Genomic DNA, 26,748 nt, shown 5'->3' on the forward strand with positions numbered 1-26,748 from the left:
ACCATTTACCATTTACAAGATCACAAAAACAGCAATCAATATGTGTCCTCTTTATTATAAAGGTCCTTGCTTATACAGAAGGCCTTCATGGAAAATGGATGTTCAGCGAAATTCGAGCAGTTTTCTCAAGACGTTACCTTCTTCAGAATACGGCCTTGGAAGTATTCATGGCAAACAGAAGTATGTTTATTATATCTTTAATATAAAGCAAGAATTTTTTAAAAAAATATTAAAAAATAGTACCTACTGAAACTGAAAATGTGCTTCTACTTTATGTATTACTATTTTAGGATATTCACATTTCTTATATGGAAGTAATTTGTGTAGGGTCTTTAAGAATAATTAGTACTGACTTCTGATTAGGAGTAGAGGCCTAGCAAATGTGCAACAAAGAGACTATCAAGTGAAGTGCTGTGGGATGTATCATATTTCAATTATGCAATGCTATATTATCCATATAGTACCGTGATGGCAAATCTGTGGCATGAATGCCAGAGGTGGCATGCAGGGCCCTCTCTGCTGGCATGCGCACCATTGCCCCAGGTTAGATCTCTATGGTGTTTCTTTCCTGAGCTTCTGTTTCCCTGCAAACGACGAAACAGAAGCTCACGGAAGAAAAAGATCTTACCTCTTGCCATGCTGCCAGTGTTGGGATGCTTCACCTCTCACCGGCTAGCTGATCTTCAGGTCTCTGCTGTGCATGCGTGCGGATGCATGTGCATGCAGATGTTTGCACATGTCCATGAATGCATGGACATGCATGCATTCTCACACGTACATCTTTCAGTTTGGGCAAGCGCGCATACGCAGTTTGGGCCCTCAGTATCTAAAAGGTTCGCCATCACTGATATAGTAGCTTTACACATAGCTTGAAAATTATATATTTTAGACAAAAACAATAAGAAGGAAGTGGAGAAAGATCTAATTTTTTTCCTCTAATTTAAGGAAAGTTTTCTTCAACCTTCCATGAATTTTCCTTGGTTTTTTCTCTTCATCTACAGATAAAGCTTAAATATTGAGAAAGGAAGAATTATAAATATATTAACATAGGTTGAGAGGAATAAATATGTTTCCTCTCCAAAATTAGATCTTTGGAAAGAAAATTCCAGTCTTCAAACATGTGTGAAGTCAATGGCATTGCCACTGTGTGAAGCAAATTCATTTAGCCTGCAGTACTTTGACTCTAAAACTGTTTCACTGATGCAGCCCTATATCAGAAGGATTTGGGATTTTTTTTTCATTGAATAATTCCATTATTAATAGGTAACATGCATAGTGTGACTTTTGTTTGCATCAGATTCCTAGAGAACCTTTAAGATAACTATATATGTTTGCAGAAAATATGAAAATCTCTTGCATCTTAATTAGAATAAAAATGTAATTGGATTATATCTCAAATTATATTCTTAGCTTTTTTGTTTGCTTTTGATGACATATTATGACGACATATAAAACCTTCTTTTTGTATATCAGCAATTCTTTAACTCTTCAATTCTCTTTGTACTGCAGCTTCTGTAATGTTTAATTTTCCTGATCAAGCAACAGTGAAAAAAGTTGTATACAGCTTACCTCGTGTTGGAGTGGGAACCAGCTATGGCTTACCACAAGCAAGGTATTCAGTATTTGATTTTCTGTTTAGAAATATATGAGCAGTGCAATGTAATAGCAATACATAAAAGTGCAATTACGGTAAGTCTGTTGTGTAAATTATCTTTATATTAGTTTTAAATGGATTTGATTTTACCGTCAGATAGTTTCCTTTTCACAACTTTTTCACTGATTGTTAAATACAAATGTTTATTTGTTTATAATTATTTATAGATATGCACACCCTCAAAGACTCAGAGCAATTTATAATCTAATCTAACTAATTAAACTGAGGAATGCTGGGGACGAAAGATTATGATTTTTAAGATCTTGACATCTCTCTTAACATAATGCTCTTCCAGCCAATTTCCAATATCACTGTTTTTAGACTTTTTGAAAATGAAATTTCCTAGCTTCAGAAAGATTCTGCCAAGAAATTGGTGGAGAGGTAGGAGAGAATCCCTTATTAGACATTATTTTTCCCTGGAATATTGCTAAACAAAGATCAATAATGGTGTTGGGTTCCTTGTGTCTAAACCAGTTGAATGAATCATGCATTTAGTGATGCTGAGTAAATTATATACATTGAATTATATAAATAATTATATTTATATAATTATATAATAATTTTCTGTCAGAAAAAAATGCTTTAGTGATGGAATCTACTGGAAGATTCTCTGAAGGCCACACTTTCATAAGATATGATTTTTGTCTCATTAGTGTTTTCATGTTTTCCTCCAGATCCATTAGTGCTTTTCTTATCATAATGTTATCTAGTTGGGTAATGAGATGCCTGCAAACAAGCAACTAAATTCAGACAGTGTCAAGAACTCCACAGTTAAACCCAGAGCTACATATAGTTTCTTTTCACTCTTTAATTAATAAAGATATTGTACCATGTATACCTTTAAGTTAGTATATTCAAAAAATAGTGTTGATTAAAGCTGGTCAGAGAAAAATACCACAGTGGTGTGTCCCTCTAATATTACCTGAACATACATGCATCATTTATTTGATTCTGACATAATAATATTTCTATGAATCTATTTAATTACTCCCTTAAAGAACAGCAAGTTGTGCCTAGAAAAAAGTAGATTAATACAATGTTGTGAACAAAACAACCCTGCTTACCACACAATAGCTGATGTTGCATATAATTAAATATTTTTGTGCTTTAGTACTTTTGAATAAAATGTAATTTTTTAAAAAAAAATAGAGTAAATTGGATTCCACTGATAATGATAGCTTGGTGTACAAAAGTTGATACAGTTTTTAAAAACATTTTAATCGTTTATACAAAGAGGTAGAAGCCAAACAAGCAGTTACAAATGCTGGACACATCAAAAAAGTAGGGAGTTTTATTTATTTATTCAATTTATTCATACTTGCCTTTTTTAAGCTCTCAGAAAAAAGGGAAAAACAAATGTATTCAAAATAAATGCAATCTCCTCTGGAGCTTCAGTCTGTCAAATTATTAAATTAAAACAAAATGTCCAATTAAAAACATAAGTCATCTTAGAGGTAGCAGTTTATGTCCTTTTCCTTTTTTCCCTCAAAAGGGAAGTCTGGAATACCAGCTTCAGCTGAAGTAGTATAGACAGCCCTCGCTTTTTTGGACAGCTCCCTTTCTTTCCATCTGGCATTATTCTTTGATGGAACATCTCAGTTCCCTGCTAGGGAAGTGAGCAATGTCACAACTAGGCCTCTTTGAAGTCCAGCAGCAGTTTCTTTTGACATTCACTTTGCTGTCTCCCTTCTCTTTCCTTTTTCTCCTTTCTCAAAAGCTCTGTTCTCTCACACAACTTTTAAGATCTTCAAGCATTGAGTCTAAAAATACTCATAATCTGGTGATGAGGCTAACTGTCAAAGAGGCTGATTTTTTTCCCATTCAAAGAAAACATTTGCAATTGTTTTCCACTGCAGTTTTTTCATGAAGTTTGTGGGTGTTTTTATTTATTCCCTGTGCTCTTTAACAACCATATGGTAACTGTAGAACTTATTTCTAGATTTGGGCTGAACTGTCTTGAGTGTTCAGATGACATCTAGAATTATTTCTCATTTTTATCTTAAACTTGATTGATTTAAAGTTTGAGGAGGGTAATAATTTGAACAAGGGCCAATCAAATGAAGCTCAATCCTGAAAAGAAAGAGATGGTATCCACTGAGTAATTCTTAACCTGTTTTTGATGATGTTTGGGAATGTTCTTGAATCCATCACTATGACTGATTGCACATCTGGCCTAGTGGGTAGTACCATATTACATCAACCCAGTCAGATATACCACCTGAAATTCTGTTTTGTGCAGAGTTAACAGAGAATGAGACATTCTGGGTTAAGATTCAGCTATAAACCTATTACATGTAACCTGCTCTATTGCATGAGGATGTCATTCCTTCCTGAATCCACAATAGTTAAACCCCATATTTCGAACAATACACACACACACACACACACACACACACACACACGTTTGATAGGATAAAAACTAAGCAATTATTGATTGTTGGCATAATTGTCACCACTGCCCTAGAAGCCTTGGTTTTTGCTTGTTTCTCATGCAAATCTGATTTCAATTATTTGTACTATAGTAACCAATTCAATTGCATTTCCAGAATGAATTGTGTGTAAGGCTATTTATGAATTGCTATTTTGCCTGACTGATGTGTTCATCTAATTCTTTCAGTGCCTTTCCTATGGAAGTTCCCCTTCCGTTGTCTTAATAGTTGCAGGCAAATATACTTCAAATCTTCAGGGTAAAATATGTACCATATTTTTCAGAGTATAAGACACACTGGAGTATAAGGCGCACCAAGGTTTTGAAGAAGAAAATTTTTAAAAACAGTAAATAGGTAGATAGAGGGATAGAGAGAGAGAGAAAGAGAGATAATATGGTAGGTAGGGAGAGAGAGAGAGTAGGTAGGTAGGGAGAGAAAGAGAGAGAGAGAGTAGGTAGATGTTTCCAGGTGTATTTATCCATGTGCTGGAGAAGGAAATCGCTGACAATCTGCAGCACCTAAGACTTTGTTTCTGTTGGCACAGCACTTAATCAATGTATTTCTCATCAATCAGTTAAAGAGCTTTCCAAAAGGAAATAATTTTTTTTGCACTGTGCAAACCTCCCAAAAACGGCCTGTTTTTCGCGAAAACGGCCCCGTTTTTAAAAAAAAGCAGGCCATGCCTCCATCCTGGTTCTCCTTGACCTCTCAGCGGCTTTCGATACCATCGACCATGGTATCCTTCTGCGACGACTGCGGGAGGTGGGGGTGGGAGGCACTGTCTTGCAGTGGTTCTCCTCCTACCTCTCGGACAGGTCGCAGTCGGTGTTAGTTGGAGGGCAGAGATCGACCCCTAGGCCCCTAACATATGGGGTGCCGCAGGGTTCGGTCTTATCCCCCCTACTTTTCAACATCTACATGAAACCGCTGGGCGAGATCATTCGGCGGCACGGGATCAGATACCATCAATATGCAGACGATACCCAGTTGTATCTGTCCGCCCCATGCCAACTCAATGAAGTGGTGGACGTGATGAACCGGGGCCTTGAAGCTGTTAGAGACTGGATGAGGGCTAACAAGCTTGTGCTCAACCCGGATAAGACCGAGTGGCTGTTGTGTTTCCCTCCCACTAATTTGGCAAGTGTTCCATCACTCAGGCTGGGGGGTCAAACACTACACCCCTCAGACAGGGTTCGCAACTTGGGAGTCCTCCTGGATCCACAGCTGACCTTTGACCATCATTTGTCAGCTGTGACCAGGGGGGCATTTGCCCAGGTCCGCCTGGTGCACTAGTTGCGACCCTACCTGAACCGGGAGGCTCTCACAACAGTCACTCGTGCCCTTGTGACCTCTAGGCTGGAATACTGCAACGTGCTCTACATGGGGCTGCCCTTGAAGAGCATCCGGCGACTTCAGCTAGTTCAGAATGCGGCCGCGCGAGCGATTGTGGGTGCACCTCGGTTCACCCACATAACACCTATCCTCCGCGAGCTGCGCTGGCTACCTGTTGATCTCCGGGTGCGCTTCAAGGTGCTGCTTACCACCCATAAAGCCCTCCATGGTAGTGGATCTGGATACTTGAGAGACCGCCTTCTGCCAATTACCTCCTCGCGACCAATTAGATCACATAGATTAGGCCTCCTCCGAGTTCCATCTGCCAGTCAGTGCAGACTGGCAACTACGCGGAGGAGAGCCTTCTCAGTAGTAGCTCCGACCCTTTGGAACGATCTTCCCATGGAGATTCGTACCCTCACCACCCTCCAGACCTTAAGATCTGGCTATCCCGTCAGGCCTGGGGTTAAAGTTGTAACTCACCCCCACCCGAATCGTATGAATGTTGTGTTCTATTTTAATTATGTATTGTTCTTATGTGTCACTGTTTGTATTCCCTTCCCTATGAATTGTAAGCCGCCCTGAGTCCCCCCAGGGAAAAGGGCGGCCTATAAATAAACTTTAAAACTAAAAAAAAACTAAACTAAACTAAAAATTAAATAGCCTTGGGGGGGGGGGCTTGCAGAGTGCTACTGAGGGGTGAGGTGGGGCAAAAATGTGCAAAAAACAGCCCATCTTTTGCAAAAATGGGCCTGGTTTTTTTTTAAAGCATGCATAGCCTTATAGAGGCTTATAGAGTGCTGCTGGGGGCTGGGGGGGCAAAAAACCATTTTTTCTTCATTTCTGCCCTCCCCAGCCCCCAGGAGCTCTCTGAAAGCCTCCATAAGGTTATGCATGGCCATTTTGGTGAAGGGGACGGGCTTCAGGAGACAAAAATGCTGTATTCAATGTATAAGACGCACCCAGATTTTCAGCCTCTTTTTTGAGGAAAAAAGCTGTGTCTTATGCTCCAAAAAATATGGTAATGTTTTAGATCATGATTGCATCACTTCAAAATTATTATTTTTTTTCTCTTCTTTTGATGTACAGGCTGTGTATATGTATTTTTATGAAGATAATATAAATCATATAAAGATAACTTCCATAAATTCTTGAAGGTTTAAAGTGCATACTATCTCAATATACTTTCAGTGGCATTGTAACAAAATTAAAAGAAAATTAAACATAAAATATAAACTTATCCAGTTATAGAATATTAAATGTTACAGTTAATTTACTAATATATTAATAATTGATGTATTGGTGTAAGATTCTTACATTTTGTGTAATACAGGAACAAGATATAGAATTAATTGGCAAATAGGTTCTAAACAAGTTAGTCAATATATTGATTGAAAAATACTGCTTTGCAATAAATCCATATAAATAGAGACATTTAATATCATAGAAGTAAAATAAATGTGAATTGAAAAATACTATCTCATACATGTTTTTGCCTCCATTGCTAAAAAAACAAGCCAACCCCTATTTCATGGGAATAGCATCCAATAAATGAAAGTGAAGAGTTGGTAGTGAGGATATATAAATAAAAATGCAATTTTCTTGTCATATCTTCCCATAACAAGGTGTCTTTAGAGCTCTACATAACACTGGACTAGACTATTTACAGGACCACATATCCCTGAGATTATTTGCCTATCCCACCAGATCCAAACACGGTCCTGTTCCCTTCCCTGAAATGCTGCTATCCAATGGGATCTAAGAACCATGCCTTTTCTATGGCTGCCCCTTCCTTGTGGAACACCTTTCCCCTGATATTCTAGCTTTTTAGCCTTCTGGAAGGCCATCAAAATCCAGATGTTTAGCCAAACTCTGGGGTAGAGTGATGCAAGACTGTGGATTACTGTTGGGACACCTTAAGTGGATGACCTAGGCACCTGGTTTTTAATTTTTGTTTTTTGTGTATTACAGTATTATGTTACATAGTATTATTTGAGCCATCCAAAGTTGTGCTCTATGATAGGAATCCATTAAAAAAAATCTTTTAAATGAATAATATATACCTGTTGTGAATTGTAACTTGTGGCATAGTGTGTCTAAAAGGGATTAGGTGCTTATGGAAAATCACAAAATAATTGTTATTGTTTAACATTTCTTTATTTGCCCATCTTAGTCTTTCATAGCAAATTATTCATGCCTCAGCTGTGCATGCTGATGAATGAAAAATCCATCTCCTAGCTAATTAAGAGACTTTTTAATTCTTTATTTTGTTTTAATTGTCCAGGTAACTAAAAATAATATGATGTAAGATGAATAGGGAGGTCTTAACATTCTCAATGTCAGTCATCTTTTTCAAGGTGTAACATCTGATAGATACCTTACAAATCTTTATAATATTCTACTAACCTTTCTGTAGAAGTCAAGAGAGAAAGCTCTCATATTAGCATGCCTTATTAAACTTTCATTGTCCTTATTTGGAGGTATCCTAAAAATGCGTAACAACTATTAGTCATTGTTATTATCCATATAACCTTTGGATGTAGAGTAAGGCTTTGATTAAATCCAAGTAAAAAAGTTAAAAGGCAGAGGAACTAAAGAAGGAAAGAAAGCAAAAAACAGACGGATGATTGAATACATACATTCTAAGTTTTTGAAAAACTGAAGAAGAAATAAGAAACACAAAGGCTAAAATAATAAAAATTAGGAACAGAAAAAGTATTATTAGGAACGGAAAAGGTTTATTTATAGTATGGTCTCAGGAGACAAATACATGTGTTTGTTTATTTATTTATTCATTATTAACTTAACTTAAGCTCTTGACCAACTCTGTGTGGTTTACAATCCAACTGTACCTACACAGGATTAAAATAATAAAAATGCACTATAAATAAATAAGTAACCTTAACATTAATAATTTAATAATGAAATATTATGTGCAAAGGAACCATAAACATGTATGTAATTAGTATGCTTATACAGAAGGAATTTGTCTCTACTTATCATTTGATCAAAAAGAAATTTTAGAAATTTTTCAAATCTCAGAAAAGTTGTGCCAAGTTAAATTTCTAGGTAGTTGAGTTATCCAGAAAAAAGAAGATAGCAGTCATGAACATATTAAGAAGAGGGGAAAAAAACGTCCACAAACCTCACCCTTCGTGAACTAATTGGGTGGGCAGAAACTATTGGAAGCAAATAGTTCTGTAGAATCTACAATGTAGCTATCCCAAGAGCTTTAAAGCGCATTAAAAATGAGAGTGACACATTGAATTAGAATTAGATGAAGCACCCAAAAGCTGAGAAAGCAGCTCTTGAAGTAATTGTGTTACATGGGTAAACTAAGACAATATCCATAACTATATAAGTTGCTGCATTCTGGACCAGCTGTAACTTCCCAGTGATATTCAAGCTCATTGCAAGTACAAATAGGAGGCGAACAAGTATGTGATTGGCAAAACAAATAACACTGTCATTTGTAGGGTTATTCTACTGCTGCCTATCCAGTTTCATCTCATTTCATATACATAATAATGTACAATATTATTTAATTATACTGATTTTTATTTCTTATTTTCATGATTTATTCTGTCAAAATTGCAAAAATCCATATTGTGAAGCGGGTAAAGTGTTTAAATATTCTGCTTCAGTAAGTGGAAGGTCTAAACTGGCCACTATTCACATGACTAGACCATTTGTGTGAACATTAATATGATAGCTAAAGTCAGGACATTATAGTATCCAACCTCCATATCCTTGGATAGCAAAGAAGATGACAGGGAAAGATAGGTTAAGCTTATTATCAAATCACTTTTGACTTTTCTTGATTGGAATCAGAACACAGTTTTGTACAGCTCTGTCCAGTTAAAATGTCCATGAATTGAAAGGCTTTAAATGTACTACTCTGTATTGGATAGATGATCTATTATTTAATTTTATAAATGTGATTTTTATATTTATAACTATGTTCTCAATTTTGCATGGCTATGTTCTTAATATTAATTGACTTTGACAATTTGTTCGTAAAGTGTTTCTTTCAATAAAAATGTTACTTTTCAACAAAGGATTGCTTATTTTGAGATTGAAAACACAAATAGTTGTCAGTAGAGAAGCAAATTTACCACTTTTCATTATAATTTCTAGACGAATTTCTCTGGCTACGCCTCGTCAACTTTATAAATCTTCCAACATGACTCAGCGGTGGCAGAGAAGGGAGATTTCAAATTTTGAATACCTGATGTTTCTCAATACTATAGCTGGTGAGTCTTCTGTTTCTTTATTCTTTATAACATGATTCAATTTGTCAAAGTTTTTAGTACTATGAATGGATGGAGTACAATATTCCTCTGTGATGTAAATGCAGCTTTATGATTAGTTCTGAAAAATTATATCATACTTTATATTGCGGGGGGGAGAATTAGTCACTCTTCACGTTTGGTTTTTGTGGTGGTATTTTTCTTTCTTTCTACTATTTACTATACTGACAGCATGGTCTGAAGCTTTGTTAGAATCAGCAAACCACTGTTAATGTAAGACTAAAAGTAATTAAGGAAAAAGATATTTTGCTGTGTTGCAATTCTTAGCAGTAACAGCAAGATAGTAAAATAACAGTATTCTGCTTAGTTCAGATGGTACTTCCATGGTGTTATCATTAAATTACAGCATATCTTAAGTACTATGAACTAACTGTGATCAGAATTACACCATAAATTAAAAACCATATATCAGTAATGATGAGAAGGCAAGGGGAAAGAAAGGAAGGAAGGAACCCCTCCTCATTCCTCCCAATTCATACCACCTCCCAAGTGCCACCCCTGATCTGCATGGCACCCCTTGTTCATACCCAGACACCTGTCAGGGTTCCAAATAGCATCCAAAAGTAAATCAGAATCCAAGGCAAAGTATTGGTCAAAATTCCAATTTATTAAAAGACCCATGTAAAAGAGCAAAATATGAAAGCTTCCCAGTTTTCCCACCCTAGTTGAAAGTTCAAGATCTTGCCCCCACACCCACAAGTCCATCACATGGTCCAGTCTCCCATTGCCATGCTGGCAGTTCCACCCATCCAGTTCCAGTCAGGTGTAGAGACAAAGGATGACCTTGGCTTTCTAGAAAGAATTTTGTTTTGGCTACACAATAGGTAACTCCATACAGTCCCCCCTCCCATTTCCCCACAATAGAAAAAGGCATAGTAGAATAATAGAAAGTGTGGCAGGCCAAAGATTGAAAAGAAAGCTACAGGCCTAACAGCACCTTTCCCAACCAATGTCATCCTTCACATATGCCTCTGACCTACAGGGCACTTCTCACATACCCCTATGATCCCAGATTTCTTGACCTGTTCCACCCCATGGTCTCTACCCAAACCCCTGTATCACACACCCCTGTGACAAAGCAACAGGACTTCCAAAACAACATGTACCCAAATTTCATTCATCTTTATATTGAAGACTAGTAAGTTAGGGAAAATCTACTTTAAGTTTCCTGAATAGAAATTATTGGTGAATAATTTTTCATTGCATAATAACTTCTAATAGATGGACAATATAGAGTAGAAATAATAATGTATAGACTATGTAAAATATTAATTAGGAAACTTATATTTCTGTCTTGTTTAATAATGTGATGAGTTATTCCATTGTGGTCCTGTTTCTCATATCACTTTTTCATTTTTGGAATAAATAGAATTTCTTGCTGAAATGTCATATTCAAAATATCTGAAACTATTTTAAAATATTTCTTACTGCCCTACTTTTGCAAATATTCCACATATGTTATTTTATCTGTGCTTTTTAATAATGCACAAATAAAAAAGTTTCAATGTTCTATTAAATAATAAAATTATAATTATTAATCTAAGATGGTTTGCTAATGCAGAATTCTCTTCATTTGCATAACTAGATCTGAAATTTAGAGTCCTTTTACATTGCGGAATCTCATTTTGACAAACAATTGTATTTTAATTGCATTATGTTTCTAAGGTTTTTGCTTCTTTCATATCCTTCTTGTCACTGAACATATTTCATCATGTTTACAACTCTGTGTGTTTTTTTCCAAAGGTAAACATAGCACTCTGTTACTTATCAATCATGCTAAGTTTTATACTCTCTCTGCCTGGTTTTTGTCTTTATTTTGTAGACTTAAGACTTCCTGACTGGATTATATACTATGTTTAGTTCCCAGAGACGCTTTGATTTATGTAGTGCAGAAGTAAAGATTACTATTTTATTTATCTCACTGAATAGTAAAATAAATAGAACAAAAACTCTGCTTTTCAAACAATAAGCATTCACAACTTATTATTTTTCTGAACTTAGAAACAATATAAAATAGCATAATATTTGAAGTAAATTGTCTACTACAGTACTCGTCACTGGAATATTTGAAACTATTTGTAAGAAGAAGACTTATTGCATTACATACCAGAATGCATTTAATGTTAGGTTTAAAATCAATATACCTAGTATATTATAAATGAAAATACTGAAGACAGAAAAGCAATCTAAATACTTTGTTAAAAATAGTCCTTAGAAAAGATGAACATTATTGCTTAGGTAGAGCATATAAGATGCTTTAATAAATAAAAGAGATGTATTGTATAAAAAGGATGAGGAATATTTCACCCTTATTTAGTATGGAAAGTATCTTTACATTTTAGTCTAAAACTGACATGTTCAGGTAATGAATTCAGACTCATTTCTCCCCCTCATTTCTCCCCTTTGTTCCCGCCTTCCTTTTTAGCATTTTCCACATTTTTACTCTGTAATGTACAAGCCCTCACTGGTTAATTATGTATATATTTAGGTACTGCATGTGTTGGGCTTATTATTGTCATCTAATTAGATGTAACTTGAACTGCTTGCTTCTAGAAAAACCATTAAAAATTCTTTCCTAATGACCTAGAGATGACAAAATGTCTGTAAAGTGTGAAGAAGCAGACAAGCACAGGAACATCGCTTTTAAAGAGTGTTAATCCAGATGCTGCAATCATCTAATTAAACAATATTTTGCTGTCATTAACATTTTCACCAAGGAATTGCAGTTATAATTTCTTTGTCAGCTGTCTCTATATCAGTTTCCTTCAAAACTAAAGTGCCATATAAAAACATTAAATTGGATGGTTTAATTAAAGTTACTTTAATGAAGAAACATTTCTGAAATTTCATTTTTTTTCCCTGTGTCTTAGGTTTTATTGTTCAAGTCATTTAGTGTCATCGGCTCGTAATGATTAAGATTAATATTTAATATTCAGAATTTAATCCTAATCTTTGTAAATTTAACTGAAAAAATTTGCTTCTTCAGTATAAGTAAATTATATGTCAATATTGTAAAATGTGTGTATTTCTGTAGTTCATTTTGTAGTGGAGAAAGTAGCAGAAAGCTTAAGTTATCAGGGACAATGTAACAAATAAAATAGGCCTCTCAGCCTTTTTGGCCTCCTAACTACCATTGTACTGTTAACTATAAGTGGAAATGTAAGATTTCTCCTGGGGATAAATAGGTTCCTTTTATACGCAGAGGTATAAATATTCAAGCAGGCGCATAGAGGAATGTGAGAAGTAACCTCTGCAGATCTCACTGTTCCTTCCAGTGGCATTCACCATTCAAAGTTAAATCTGCATGCATTGGTTCAAGCCTTCTAAAATAGCTTCACAATCATTTGTTTTGAAGATTAATGAAAGTTATGAGATGTTTTTAAATTACAAAAAGATTATGCATAGTGATGTCTTTTTAACAAACTAGGCACTTCATAGATAAAAAGTGTTATCTATCTGTTTTGGAAAAGATGGTATTATCCACTAATCAAAGGATGCAGAAATATATGTTACTGTGGCAGAGATTTTGTGATGTTCTGCAATAATATTTTATACTGATTTTATTTATAAATATATTTATGTGTGTTTATTAGTAGACGAGTGACTATTATACAATATAAGATAGATTTTTGCTTATCTTTGTATTTTTTTATTCATGGAGTTGTATTTTTTTCTAATTGTTTAAAGTTCTTTTTTAAATGTAAAGATTGTTTTGTTAATTGGGTAGGTATATCATTTTGTAAATAACATTTTAAAAAAATTAGGCATCATATATTAAAGTGCGAAAAGTATAAGTGGAGAAGAGTACAGTTAATTAACCTGTCAGGAGAGAATTAATTCATCCTGAGTAAAGGCACATGCCTAGAATTCACATTTCAGCTTTTTGTGTATGATCTAGTATAATACTTTTGATGCATATTAAATGAAAATAGAATCATAGGTAGATGCTACCATGATTTATATGCTTATTCTGCACATAGGTTATGCACATACAAACTCTTTCATTATTAGTTAAGTTTATATACCTGTCTAATCCCAATATACTACTTGTTTAGGCTTGTTTAGGCGTTTGGAATTGAATCTGCTTCTTTTGGTACAAGGGAGAAAGATTTGAATACTGACATATTATGTTGTCAGTAGTTTGCTTGAACTTATAATTTAATAGGCTGTAGTTGTTTAGTTCCATCAGATGAAATATAATATGTTTGATAATGACTTAAGGACAATTGTTTTGATTGCTGTTTTGATAAAGTTGTTAGTTTAAACAAACATCCATTATTTTTATATTATTTTATCAGGACGTACCTATAATGATCTCAATCAGTATCCTGTGTTTCCATGGGTATTAACAAATTATGAATCTGAGGAGTTGGATCTAACCCTGCCAGGAAACTTCAGAGATCTTTCAAAGGTATGTTTCAATTGCGTATTTATTGAAATGATGAACTTATTTCTATTCTGTGAAAGAAAATATACATCCTAGCTTTTGGGAAAGCAATTTAAATTATCACCAGATAACCTGTGATCCATTGAGTCATTGTTTCAGAGATATTTCCTAACCTACAAAGAGAAACAGAATGACCAAAGGCAAATAAAATGAGCAAGAACAACTTGCAACTTCTTGCCAGCTTATGGACTATTCCACTTGAGTCCTAGGTGTGACCGGTCTATCTGCAATTGAAACCAGGGCCAGAAAATTTGCCAAATTTCACTCCCACAACAGACATGGGCTCTAGATTTGGGATGTATTCTATAAGTCAGCAGTCCCCAAACTTTGTGGCTTGACAGCCCAGCAGGGGAGAAAGGGGAACTGAGTGGCATGAGGAGCTGCAGGATGGTGTGTATGCGCAGCTCAACTTGCACAAGCGCGGGACAGCATGCGCACATGGGACACTGCACACATCTGCACACATGCTGGCCCACCGCTTGTGCAAGATGAGCTGCACACATGCACTTGTGTGCCAGCCTGCTGCTCATGTAGCCTGGTTGCAAATAGGTGATGGCCCGGTAGTGGATTGTGGCCTGGGGATTGAGGACCCCTACTATAAATTACTCCCTTTGAGATACTTTGGTTCAAAAATTGTTGCTCTGTGATCCTGTTTTGTCCAGTTAAATGTTACGGACATTTAGTAGCAAATACAAAAATACAAAAATATTCCATTCATTTCTTTGAAAAGAAAGAAGACATTCCAAATACTTAAAGCCATATTGGGATAGACTGATATCTCAATATGAGATATGAAATACTGAGATTGAAAACTGTGATTGAATGGCACACACAAATAAAACATTTTCTAATTACACATTCATCTCAAGATTTTAAAACTAATGCTGATGTCTTCAAATCATATGGCTAAAAGCTGTTATATGCCTAGGATATTTATTTAGTATACTTACCAAATCTGGGAAATTGACAAGAAAAAAAGAACTATAAAACAGAAAATTAACTTTTCTTGCTACATTGTTTTATTTTTCTATTTTACTTTATTAAGAAAATATTGTAAGTTTGTCCTACATGTAGCTCATTAGTTCTGTCTATTCTGACTGGCAACTGTTTAACTAATGTTTTACTTTAGTATGTATGTATGTATGTATGTATGTATGTATGTATGTATGTATGTATCATATTTTTCGGAGTATAAAACGCACCGGAGTATAAGATGTACCAAGATTTTGAAGAGGCAATTTTTTTAAAAAAGTAGGTAGGTAGATAGAGGGATGGAGAGGGAGAGAAAGAGAGAGAAATACAGTAGGGAGGGAGGGAAGGAGAGAGAGAGAGTAGTTAGGTAGGTAGATAAAGGGATAGAGAGAGAGAAATAGAGAGAGAAAGAGAAATACAGTAGGGAGGGAGAGAGAGAGAGTGTGTAGGGATAGAGAGAGAAATAGAAAGAGAGAAATACAGTAGATAGGAAGAGAGCGAGAGAGAGTAGGTAGGTTGGTAGGTAGAGGGATAGAGAGAGAGAAATACTGTAGATAGGTAGGGAGAGAATAGGTAGGTTGGTGGGTAGAGGGATAGAGAGAGAGAAATAGAGAGAGAGAGAGATATACAGTAGATAGGTAGGGAGAGAGAGTAGGTAGGTAGGTAGAGGGATAGAGAGAGGGGGATAGAAATACAGTAGGTAGGGAGGGAGAGAGAGAGAGTAGGTAGGTAGGTAGATGTTTCCAGGTGTATTTATCCATGTGCTGGAGAAGGAAATCACTGACAATCTGCAGCACCTGACTTTATTTCTGCTGGCACAGCACTTGATCAATGTAATTCTCATCAATCAGTTAAAAAGCTTTCCAAAAAGGGGGAGGGAAGTTTTTGTACTCTGCAAACCTACCCAAAACAGTCCATTTTTTTTTTTAAAAAAACACATGAATAGCCTTGGGGGGGCTTGCAGAGTACTCCTGGGGGGGGGGGCAAAAATGAGCAAAAACCGGGCCCGTTTTTTGTCAAAAAAATTGCATGCATAGCCTTATGGAGGCTTATAGAGTGATGCTGGGGGGTGGGAGGGTAAAAAAATGGCCTGTTTTTTGCTCATTTCTGCCCTCCCCAGACCCCTGGAGCTCTCTGAAAGCCTCCATAAGGGTATGCATTGCCATTTTGGTGAAGGGGTGGGGCTTTGGGAGGCAAAAATGCTGTATTCGATGTATAAGACGTACCCAGATTTTCAGCCTCTTTTTTGAGAAAAAAGGTGCATCTTATACTCTGAAAAATACGGTATGTATGTACGTGTGTGTGTGTGTGTGTGTGTGTGTGTGTATACATACATACATACATACATACATACATACATACATACATACATACATACACACACATAGCTTTTTTGGTACATAAAACCACAAATTATCGTATCAAAACTGATCATTACTCCTAGCGGGTTCTCTCACATAAAGTTATGATAATTGGATGGGTCTTTATTATCTTCCTTTTCATTTATAGCACTATTTTCAGACCAGCAAGATTTCTGATTTCTTTGTATTGAATATGACTTGAAGCATTAATCACTTTTATGTGATTAAAAAAGAAAAAACTAGTGCCCACAGAGGAGTCACCAAATAACTATAGGAATTATATTTAATTTAAAATGCTGCTGAGAAATACTTTTTGTATTCATAGAAGGGATTTTTGGATTAGATGTTACTTTATATTAACAATTCAGCTAATCTTATACATTTATGTATAAGATATAAATAAAATGAACTTCACTTCTTAGCCACCTGTTTGTGAAATAAGTGAAATATCATTAAAAATCTGAGCAGTAACAGTAATTACAGGGAACTGTTTATAGCAGAACTGTCTGTTACCTAAGGAAAGTTGTTATTATCTACATCTTTTTTTCTTCTATGGAAAGGGATGCATAATATTTGACTGATGTTATGTTGACTCAGTTATGGTTTTTTCTAATACCGTATATACTCGAGTATAGGCCGACCCGAATATAAGCCGAGGCACCTAATTTTACCACAAAAACCTGGAAAAGTTATTGACTCGAGTATAAGCCTAGGATGGGAAATGCAGCAGCTACCGGTAAATTTCAAAAATAAAAATAGATACCAATAATGTTTTTGAATATTTATTTCCTCCCCTGGAGTGGGGAGGAATTGGGGATTTCATAGTATCCTTCCCCTGGAGTGGGGAGGAATTGGGGATTTTGCAGTATCCTACCCCTGGAGGGGGGGGAAAATGTGGATTTCAGAGTATCCTACCCCTGGAGTGGGGAGGATTTGGGGGATTTCATAGTATCCTTCCCCTGGAGTGGGGAGGGAATGTGGATTTCATAGTATCCTACCCCTGGAGTGGGGAGGATTTGGGGGATTTCATAGTATCCTTCCCCTGGAGTGGGGAGGGAATGTAGATTTCATAGTATCCTTCCCCTGGAGTGGGGAGGATTTGGGGATTTCATAGTATCCTACCCCTGTAGTGGGGAGGGAATGTGGATTTCATAGTATCCTACCCCTGGAGTGGGGAGGATTTGGGGGATTTCATAGTATCCTACCCCTGGAGTGGGGAGGGAATGTGGATTTCATAGTATCCTACCCCTGGAGTGGGGAGGATTTGGGGGATTTCATAGTATCCTTCCCCTGGAGTGGGGAGGGAATGTAGATTTCATAGTATCCTTCCCCTGGAGTGGGGAGGATTTGGGGATTTCATAGTATCCTACCCCTGTAGTGGGGAGGGAATGTGGATTTCATAGTATCCTACCCCTGGAGTGGGGAGGATTTGGGGGATTTCATAGTATCCTACCCCTGTAGTGGGGAGGGAATGTGGATTTCATAGTATCCTACCCCTGGAGTGGGGAGGATTTGGGGGATTTCATAGTATCCTTCCCCTGGAGTGGGGAGGGAATGTAGATTTCATAGTATCCTTCCCCTGGAGTGGGGAGGATTTGGGGATTTCATAGTATCCTACCCCTGTAGTGGGGAGGGAATGTGGATTTCATAGTATCCTACCCCTGGAGTGGGGAGGATTTGGGGGATTTCATAGTATCCTACCCCTGTAGTGGGGAGGGAATGTGGATTTCATAGTATCCTACCCCTGGAGTGGAGAGGATTTGGGGGATTTCATAGTATCCTTCCCCTGGAGTGGGGAGGGAATGTGGATTTCATAGTATCCTACCCCTGGAGTGGGGAGGATTTGGGGGATTTCATAGTATCCTTCCCCTGGAGTGGGGGGGGAATGTAGATTTCATAGTATCCTTCCCCTGGAGTGGGGAGGATTTGGGGATTTCATAGTATCCTACCCCTGTAGTGGGGAGGAATTGGGGATTTGCAGTATCCTACCCCTGGAGTGGGGAGATTTGGGGATTTCATAGTATCCTTCCCCTGGCAGGCTAGGAAATGGAATGAACGAGGGGGCAGGCAGGGGAGGGAAACGGAACGAATAAGTGGCCAGGCAGGCTAGCAAATCGAATGAACGAGGGGGCAGGCAGGGGAGGGAAACGGAACGAATAAGTGGCCAGGCAGGCTAGCAAATGGAATGAACGAGGGGGCAGGCAGGGGAGGGAAACGAAACGAATAAGTGGCCAGGCAGGCTAGCAAATGGAATGAACGAGGGGGCAGGCAGGGGAGGGAAACGAAACGAATAAGTGGCCAGGCAGGCTAGCAAATGGAATGAACGAGGGGGCAGGCAGGGGAGGGAAACGGAACGAATAAGTGGCCAGGCAGGCTAGCAAATGGAATGAACGAGGGGGCAGGCAGGGGAGGGAAACGAAACGAATAAGTGGCCAGGCAGGCTAGCAAATGGAATGAACGAGGGGGCAGGCAGGGGAGGGAAACGGAACGAATAAGTGGCCAGGCAGGCTAGCAAATGGAATGAACCAGGGGGCAGGCAGGGGAGGGAAACGAAACGAATAAGTGGCCAGGCAGGCTAGCAAATGGAATGAACGAGGGGGCAGGCAGGGGAGGGAAACGGAACGAATAAGTGGCCAGGCAGGCTAGCAAATGGAATGAACGAGGGGGCAGGCAGGGGAGGGAAACGAAACGAATAAGTGGCCAGGCAGGCTAGCAAATGGAATGAACGAGGGGGCAGGCAGGGGAGGGAAACGAAACGAATAAGTGGCCAGGCAGGCTAGCAAATGGAATGAACGAGGGGGCAGGCAGGGGAGGGAAACGGAACGAATAAGTGGCCAGGCAGGCTAGCAAATGGAATGAACGAGGGGGCAGGCAGGGGAGGGAAACGAAACGAATAAGTGGCCAGGCAGGCTAGGAAATGTAATGAACGAGGACAGGCAGGGGAGGGAAACGGAATGAATGAGTGGCCAGGCAGGCTAGGAAACGGAATGAATGAGCAGGCGGGCGGGCGGGCGGGCAGGCGAGGAAACAGTCCAGCGGATGGAGCAGAAGCAGCCCCGGGGCTCCGCTACCGCTCCCCGCATTTTTCTGGACGGGGTCTCGCAGGAAGGAATCCCCTCCTCCTCCAACAGGCAACAGCACTGCCGGATCCAGTTGTAGACTCGAGTATAAGCCGAGCCGGCTTTTTTCAGCCCAAAAAGTGGGCTGAAAAACTCGGCTTATACTCGAGTATATACGGTATATTCTACCGTAATTCTGTGGCCATATTAGAATGGTATAATACTCTTCACGAATGAAAGCAAATATATGTGTCCCAGGATAATGTTGCATGATCCGATCTGGTCTCAGTGACTGAGTCAGATTGGGTGTTGCAATACACTTCAAACTTTTGCTATATAAAATAAATCAATTCAAAAAGTAAAACACTAATTTCAATTTAATTTAGCAAATCACGTATGTTATGTTATGTTTAGGGTAGATTTTGGAATATAAAATCAACTTCTAAGAAAATTGTAAACATCTATTCTTTGTTATCATCAAATTACTTTTAGAAACTGGAAAAACCACTTCATTGAATAATGTATTTTAAAAGTATTCTCTTTCCTACTTTCTATTCTATTGCAATGTTATTAACAAAAATCACAACACATTTAAATTAAGCAATATAATGGATGCATTTACTGTATATATTTAGCACTAATTTCATTGTTGTTATTGAATATTGTATTAGAAATAATATAGTGCAAAAATTATGAAGAATCATTCTAATATTTCTCATTAGAATTTCTTCAGAGTGCGTTCATGGATATTTGGATGAATGGGTAAATAAATATAGCACTGTACACATATATGTGTATACATATATACAATAGCAGTGTAATAACATTAAAAATATCTAACAAAGGCTAAGAGATTAGTTTCTGTTAGCATCAGTACTAAAATACTAAATTGATGAAGTAGTCCCTTTGCTTGTATTGCTTACTTTACAGTATCTCAAGTCCAGAAAGCCCACTTTTCTACTTCACAATTTTTTGAATCCCCTTATTTTCAAAATTAATTTCTAATGTAACAAAAGGTGTAGTTATTCAAAAAGTACATGGAATATAGCAGTTTACAGAATGTTTTAATTACATTTAAGTGTTTTAAATATCCTGTTTTATTAGCTAAAACCAGGAGCTTGTGAGTTCTAGTGCCACCTTGGACACAAAGTCAGGGGTGACTTTGGGCAAGTCACTTTTCTTACTCTCAGTCCTAGGAAGAAGCTAATGACAAACCACTTCTGGAAAACCAAGAAAACTACTTGTCCAGATAGAATCTGGGAAGTAGACATGATTGAATGGAAGGGGGGAAGTGTTTTAGGAGCTTATTTTAAATGAATTATTTATTGTTCAAAATCAATAAATAATTCTAAAAGAAACAAATATTTAAGAATTACATTGTCAATTGAAAACATGATCATATTTAAATATAGGTTGGTCTCTAATTCAAATAGGTTATACACATTCATCTTTCCTCAGATGTAAATATTCTATTTCTGCTCTTTTGCCCTTAAATAAGGCATTTCCTTTCTCTTTTTCTAGGAAGTGACCTACAAAGTTACTTTTAAAGTACATAATTAGTTCTGTAATTATTCAAAATAGCCCCAGGAACAGTTTTTGGAAGTCTGGTTTTAGAAATCAGGATAATTTTGTGTGTCATTGTAAAGATACAGCTTTATATTACCAGTTTTAAAGGCTGGTTTCTGCTTTTGTTAATTGCTGATTTGAATAGGAAATGTTACAAATAAGCAATGCTTCCAATTTTTTAAAAAAAACAACAGTATTTGTGTGTGTGTGTGTATGTGTGTGTGTGTGTGTATATATATATATGTATATATTGTAAGTTTGAAAAATAAGGCAAAGTATTTGTCAAGGTGTTTTATCAGTTAGACATTTGAGACTTCAAGTTATATTCAAGACATACAAAAGGTCAGAGGTTACATTTATTGTTTGACAAGTTGAAAAGCTAATGAAAGAGACTGTCATAGATCCATAGATTATCTTGGCATGAACAAGCCATTGGGAGATCTGCTTATTTTCAACTTGATTGGATCTTCCTGTAAGAATACCACTAAATTTTCAAATAAGAAATACTTCTGCAATTTTTATTTTTATTTAGTTTTCCTCTAAGAAAAATAGTTTAAAATGTTTTATATAGAATTATATAATGCATTATATCATGCTATTCGTATATGACTTTAGCATCCTATATCACCTCTGCTCATTAAAGTATAAATAGGCATTTCCTTCATTTCTCCAATCATGCAAAATACTATAGGTTCTAGCTCCAACACTAATGACAAATTCTTCTAATAACCAACATGAAACATATCAAACACCGCAATCTGCCAAAAATATTTATTATTATTAATCACAAAATTATTTACAAGCGGATAATAAGCATAATGAGTTACTTATGTTATGATTTAATTTAAAGAAAAGGGGGTAATATATTGAGGTTTTCAAATTAATAAATAAATGAAAGTGTGAGTTTTTTTCAAGCAAGATTTCTTAATACAACCAAATATATTGGTTCAGTAACTGTCTGACTACAACAATGCTAAAGCTTTTCAATGTATAACTTTTTATTTAATTGGGTACTGAACAAAATTTCTTTCCCATACGAAATTCAATTTTTACTTAAGCAGTTAATCATATTAACTTTCTAACTTTAAAGTTATTAGAATTGTCCCGTTACCATATCTGTTTCTAATTGTGCTGAAAGAAGCAGTAATCAGTTAGGTCCTAGGAACATTTAAATCATTAAATAAATATTTGACAGTCTATATGAGAGAACTGTGTATTTATCAAAGATCAGATTCTTGGGTCAAATAATATATGATGTATATAATATGAAATAATATAATACATGAAAAGAATTATTTATATAACATGCTTGTCAACATACAGAAAAAAAGCTAGTACAATTTGAATCAAAACGGTTATAGTTGAATCCCTCTATAGATCTGGGAACTTGTATATATGTTAACAAAGCAAATCTCCAAGTTAATATTTATTTCACAGAACGTTAGTAAGTGAAATGTCAAGTAATAAGTAATATTTTTCTTCAGATGTCCTGTCAAATGAGGCTTTTCCAGGAAAAACAGTTCACAATAATATTGCATAATAATATTTAAGAACAACGCCTTGCATTTGTTTAAATTGACACTATACTGCATAGAACCTCAAATTAGAGCTTTTTCCAAAATTGAATAAATAGTTAACTACCCCATTTGCATATACATTATCTAGCAATGGCACTATTGGTGTTCTTCAAGACAATGCTATTTTGCAAAAAACTCACCAGCACAATATGAGGACAATAGCAGCCTTCCATATATGTTCTCAACAGCTAATATTAAAAGACATACTGAGTTTGGGGGGCAAACTAAATATTACTATAGACAATCTCAAAGGTGCCTTCAGATGAGAAGATAGAACAGAATGAGATCTACAGGAAGACTACACTATGTTCACAGGCATAGGCAAGAGAGACAAGGTGTACAAATATTAATCTGAATATCATAACATCTTCACATAAATGATGCAGCTTACTTGCATCAAGTGTTTTGGTGTTACCATTTGACATTATGAGTTGTTCAGATGCCACTAGTTCTCATGGATTTTAACTAGCATTTATGGATTTGATGAGCTGGGTAGGGGAGACGGGCGGCATAAACAATTAATACATAGTTAAAAGAATGGATGTGTTTTTAAAAAAACTAATATTCAGGAGCAGGATTCAAATGTAAAATAATTGAAAGCTTGCTGAAATCAGAATTTCTTGGTCTTTTGTATAAAATGAAAATAGGCTAACCTGCTATGTAAAGAATATTAAAATCATACTAGAATCTATCCTGTTGGCAATTGATACTGAACAGAAGCATTTAAGTCACTGATTCACACATCTACTTTTTACTGTATTCCTCTACATGCCTAAGGAGAAATAATTTCCATTAGATTCATTGAGATTTACTCCCATGTAATTTGGTGTATAGTTAAAGTATTTTTTATAAAACCTAGTAGTATGCTGTAGTTGAACATGCCATTTATGTTTTTTCAAACTGTCTTTGTTTGTTTTGGAACAATTATATTGTGCTTTTCACCAAAACAATTCCCAGAACAGTTTTCAAATAATATATAAAAATAGTCATGCCAAGAAAATGCATCACAGTAAAAGCAGCAATTAAAAGCAGCAGGCAAAACCATCGCATAGTAAGTACTTATTTCTATTTTAGGGGTCATGAAAGAGAAATGAAGGATTATGTGCCATTAACAACTGAAGTAAAATTCCCAATTCCAATCCCTGCTATGATTACCATACAACATTCCTTTCCTGTCAAGTCTGATCTCAAACATACTTAAAATAAAATGTTAGGCCCTATTATTGTAACCTCAACAGCTATTCTGGCAATTGTATCAAATGTTGCATCAACCTTTGCTGCATGAAATTTACCAAATCCTATTACATCAGTTCAAGGCTAGGCTGTATCTTGTTGAATAATCAAGAAGGCAAAGCAGTAGAGAAATGATGATTTAACTATTAACTAATACTAAAGGAATAATTTATATTCCAAGGATTATTTTTGTTGTACAAAATAGTGAACCAAAGAAAACTAAAAAAGATTGGGTAGCCTCTGAAACCTGAATAAAATAAAAATGTAAATATTTATTTTATTGTTCTTCCAGTAGTTGGAAAATGCCTGGAAAAGATTAAGAAATGGGTCATGCTTTCCTTTCAAGAATGTTTAGTGAGGTCTTGCAGTGCAATCTGCATCAGATAAGCTTGATCCTAAGGGATTACTAAAATATTTTGCACACATGAGAAAGCTATTAGCATACCCTTAACACAGCAAAGTATTAAACAATCAGAATTTTTAGGGAAACCAAAATCCTGGTATATTAACTTAAAACTAAAATTAACTGCAAGACAGAACATGTAAAATACATTTTTGTTTTGTTTTGTTTAAAGAATCTGAAACAAATATAGATTGTTTCATATTTACTAATTTATTAGCAACCTAGAACTAATTCAGTGTATCCAAAATGTGTAATCAGTATCTTCTATGCATTATTTTGATTAGATTTATAGTAACTTAAGTTGTAGTATACTTAAAAGTTATAGTAGTTATATTTATGAAGAGTCTTTCTAGATGTATCTTTTAAATAAACATAATGAATAATTTGTTAGGTTGTGGAATAAAACAATGAATATATGACCATAACATTATTGTCATATTTATTTTAACATTTAATTTTGGGTTAAATAATACATATATTCCTAAAATTTATTGTAGCTTAAATTCTTTAAAAAGTTTTTATTTAAAAAATATTTATTATATTAGTATTATCTATACAAAGAAATGCACTGAGCTAAGCTGAGATTTCTGCTGTACAATATTAACTAAAATCTCAAATGTTTATGAGTAGAGAGAAGTTATCTCACTAATATTTCATTTAGAAGATAAATAGTACCAAAATGGGTCACTGCCAGTCATTTTTCCATGTAGTGTCCCTTTATAGGAAATAAAAATGACATCATTTTTGAAGTTAAAATTTGCACTGTGGAATAGATTGCTCAGCTTATTTCTTTCAGTGGATTACTTTTGAATGGCTTAATAAAGAAGAAACAGAAGAGAAAATCAGGTCAGCCACAAATCTCCCCATCTGGTTTCCTTGTCTCATAATATGAAATCCACCATTCAAAAAGGAACAGCACTGGAGACCCAATTGATTACGAATTTAATATGATTTAGGAGCAATAATGATGGGGATGACTGGACTGAATGGGGTAAATTGATTTTGGAGCAGGTTCTAAATTATCTAGGTTAAAGTAATAATTGAATAAAATACTGGTGTGGGTGGGTTCAATGGGGTGGAAATTAAAGAACAATGTTAAGTGATTTGGTTCAACAGTTATTTGATTTATTTTATGGAAAATGTAAAGTCCTTTGAAATGTGCATATGTACATATAAATTAATAATTGGAAATTCCATTAAAATATGTATTGTCTGTTTCCCTGATATACAAGAAAAATTGAACTTGTCATTCAATGATAGTTAAAATAAATCAATCAATAAGTTGAGGCAAATTATCAATTTCCACAGGAAATCAGAAGTTTCTCTTCTGATAAAATTGTGGATATACTATGAAAGCATCAAAAGAGTTTGATAAGGTTATTAGTATTTCCTAGAATATAAGACAAAAGGACACATTTTTCTGTGTTTTCTTTAGTGTACTGCTACAAGCTTTCATAATATATCAGTGTTCACTATTCACAGCATATTAAGAGAACCAATTAGTATAAGAAAACTTTAAAAAAACATTTTCAATATACTAAATAGGCCAAAAAAGAGGAGGATCTGTTCAATTTTTGCTTTCTAAAGAATGTTGCTTTGTTTATAGCCTGTCTTTATTTTTTATAAACAACTGGAGATGGTAAACTTATCTAATACTCCTTCCTCTGTATGTTTTCCTCACAACAACTCTGTGAGGTGACTTGGGCTGAGAGAGGATGGGCCAAACAAACACTTTAGTAAACATACTAGATAGTGATACTTCAGTTTCTTAGCACTAAGTGACAGATCAATACTAAAATACAGATCCAGCAAGATTTTCACACATAGCAAGCAACAACTGAAAAGTGATGCTAACATAGAATCATGCCCTGTAAAAAACTCAAATGTTTACTTTGCATCCACATTTACATCATTAGCACTACCACACAGAAAATTGGAGATGCCTTTACATGCTCTTCCCCCATTATGGTATGGACCATGATCTGTCTGAAAAAAGCTGATGTGGTTCCCATCTTCAAAAAAGGAAATAAATGGTTGCAGGAAACTGCAGATTAGTTACCCTAACAGAACCTGGGAAGATCCTGGAAAAGATAAGCAAGCAACAGATCTATGAACAATTAGACATAAGTAAAGATATTAATAGAAGCCAGTCTATATGTCCAGTTCTGGTCACCATGATACAAAAAGTTGTTGAGACACTGGAAAGAGTGCAAAGAAGAGCAACAAAGAAGATTATGGGGCTCAAGGCTTATGATGAACAGTTGCATCAATTTGGTATGTCTAGTCTAATGAAGAGAAGGACTAGCAGTTTTCCAATATTTGAAAAGCTGTAACAAAGCTTTTCAAAAGCTTTGAGGGCAAGACGAAAAGTAACCGATGGGAAATTATCAAAGAGAAATCCAACC

At 35.9% G+C, this 26,748-nt stretch overlaps 1 protein-coding gene across 2 annotated transcripts in view; it reads left to right on the forward strand.

Moving 5' to 3' along the window:
• NBEA (neurobeachin) overlaps positions 1-26,748 on the forward strand; it is a 384,945-nt gene that overhangs the window by 288,030 nt on the left and 70,167 nt on the right. For both annotated transcript variants that reach the window (XM_032219812.1, XM_032219813.1), the window contains exons 42-45: positions 63-180; positions 1,510-1,612; positions 9,553-9,668; positions 14,024-14,136. In XM_032219812.1, coding sequence (XP_032075703.1) covers positions 63-180; positions 1,510-1,612; positions 9,553-9,668; positions 14,024-14,136 — 450 coding nt within the window. The remainder of the gene's footprint in view (positions 1-62; positions 181-1,509; positions 1,613-9,552; positions 9,669-14,023; positions 14,137-26,748) is intronic.

This window comes from Thamnophis elegans, chromosome 6, assembly GCF_009769535.1.
Source record: "Thamnophis elegans isolate rThaEle1 chromosome 6, rThaEle1.pri, whole genome shotgun sequence".
NCBI lineage: Eukaryota > Metazoa > Chordata > Lepidosauria > Squamata > Colubridae > Thamnophis > Thamnophis elegans.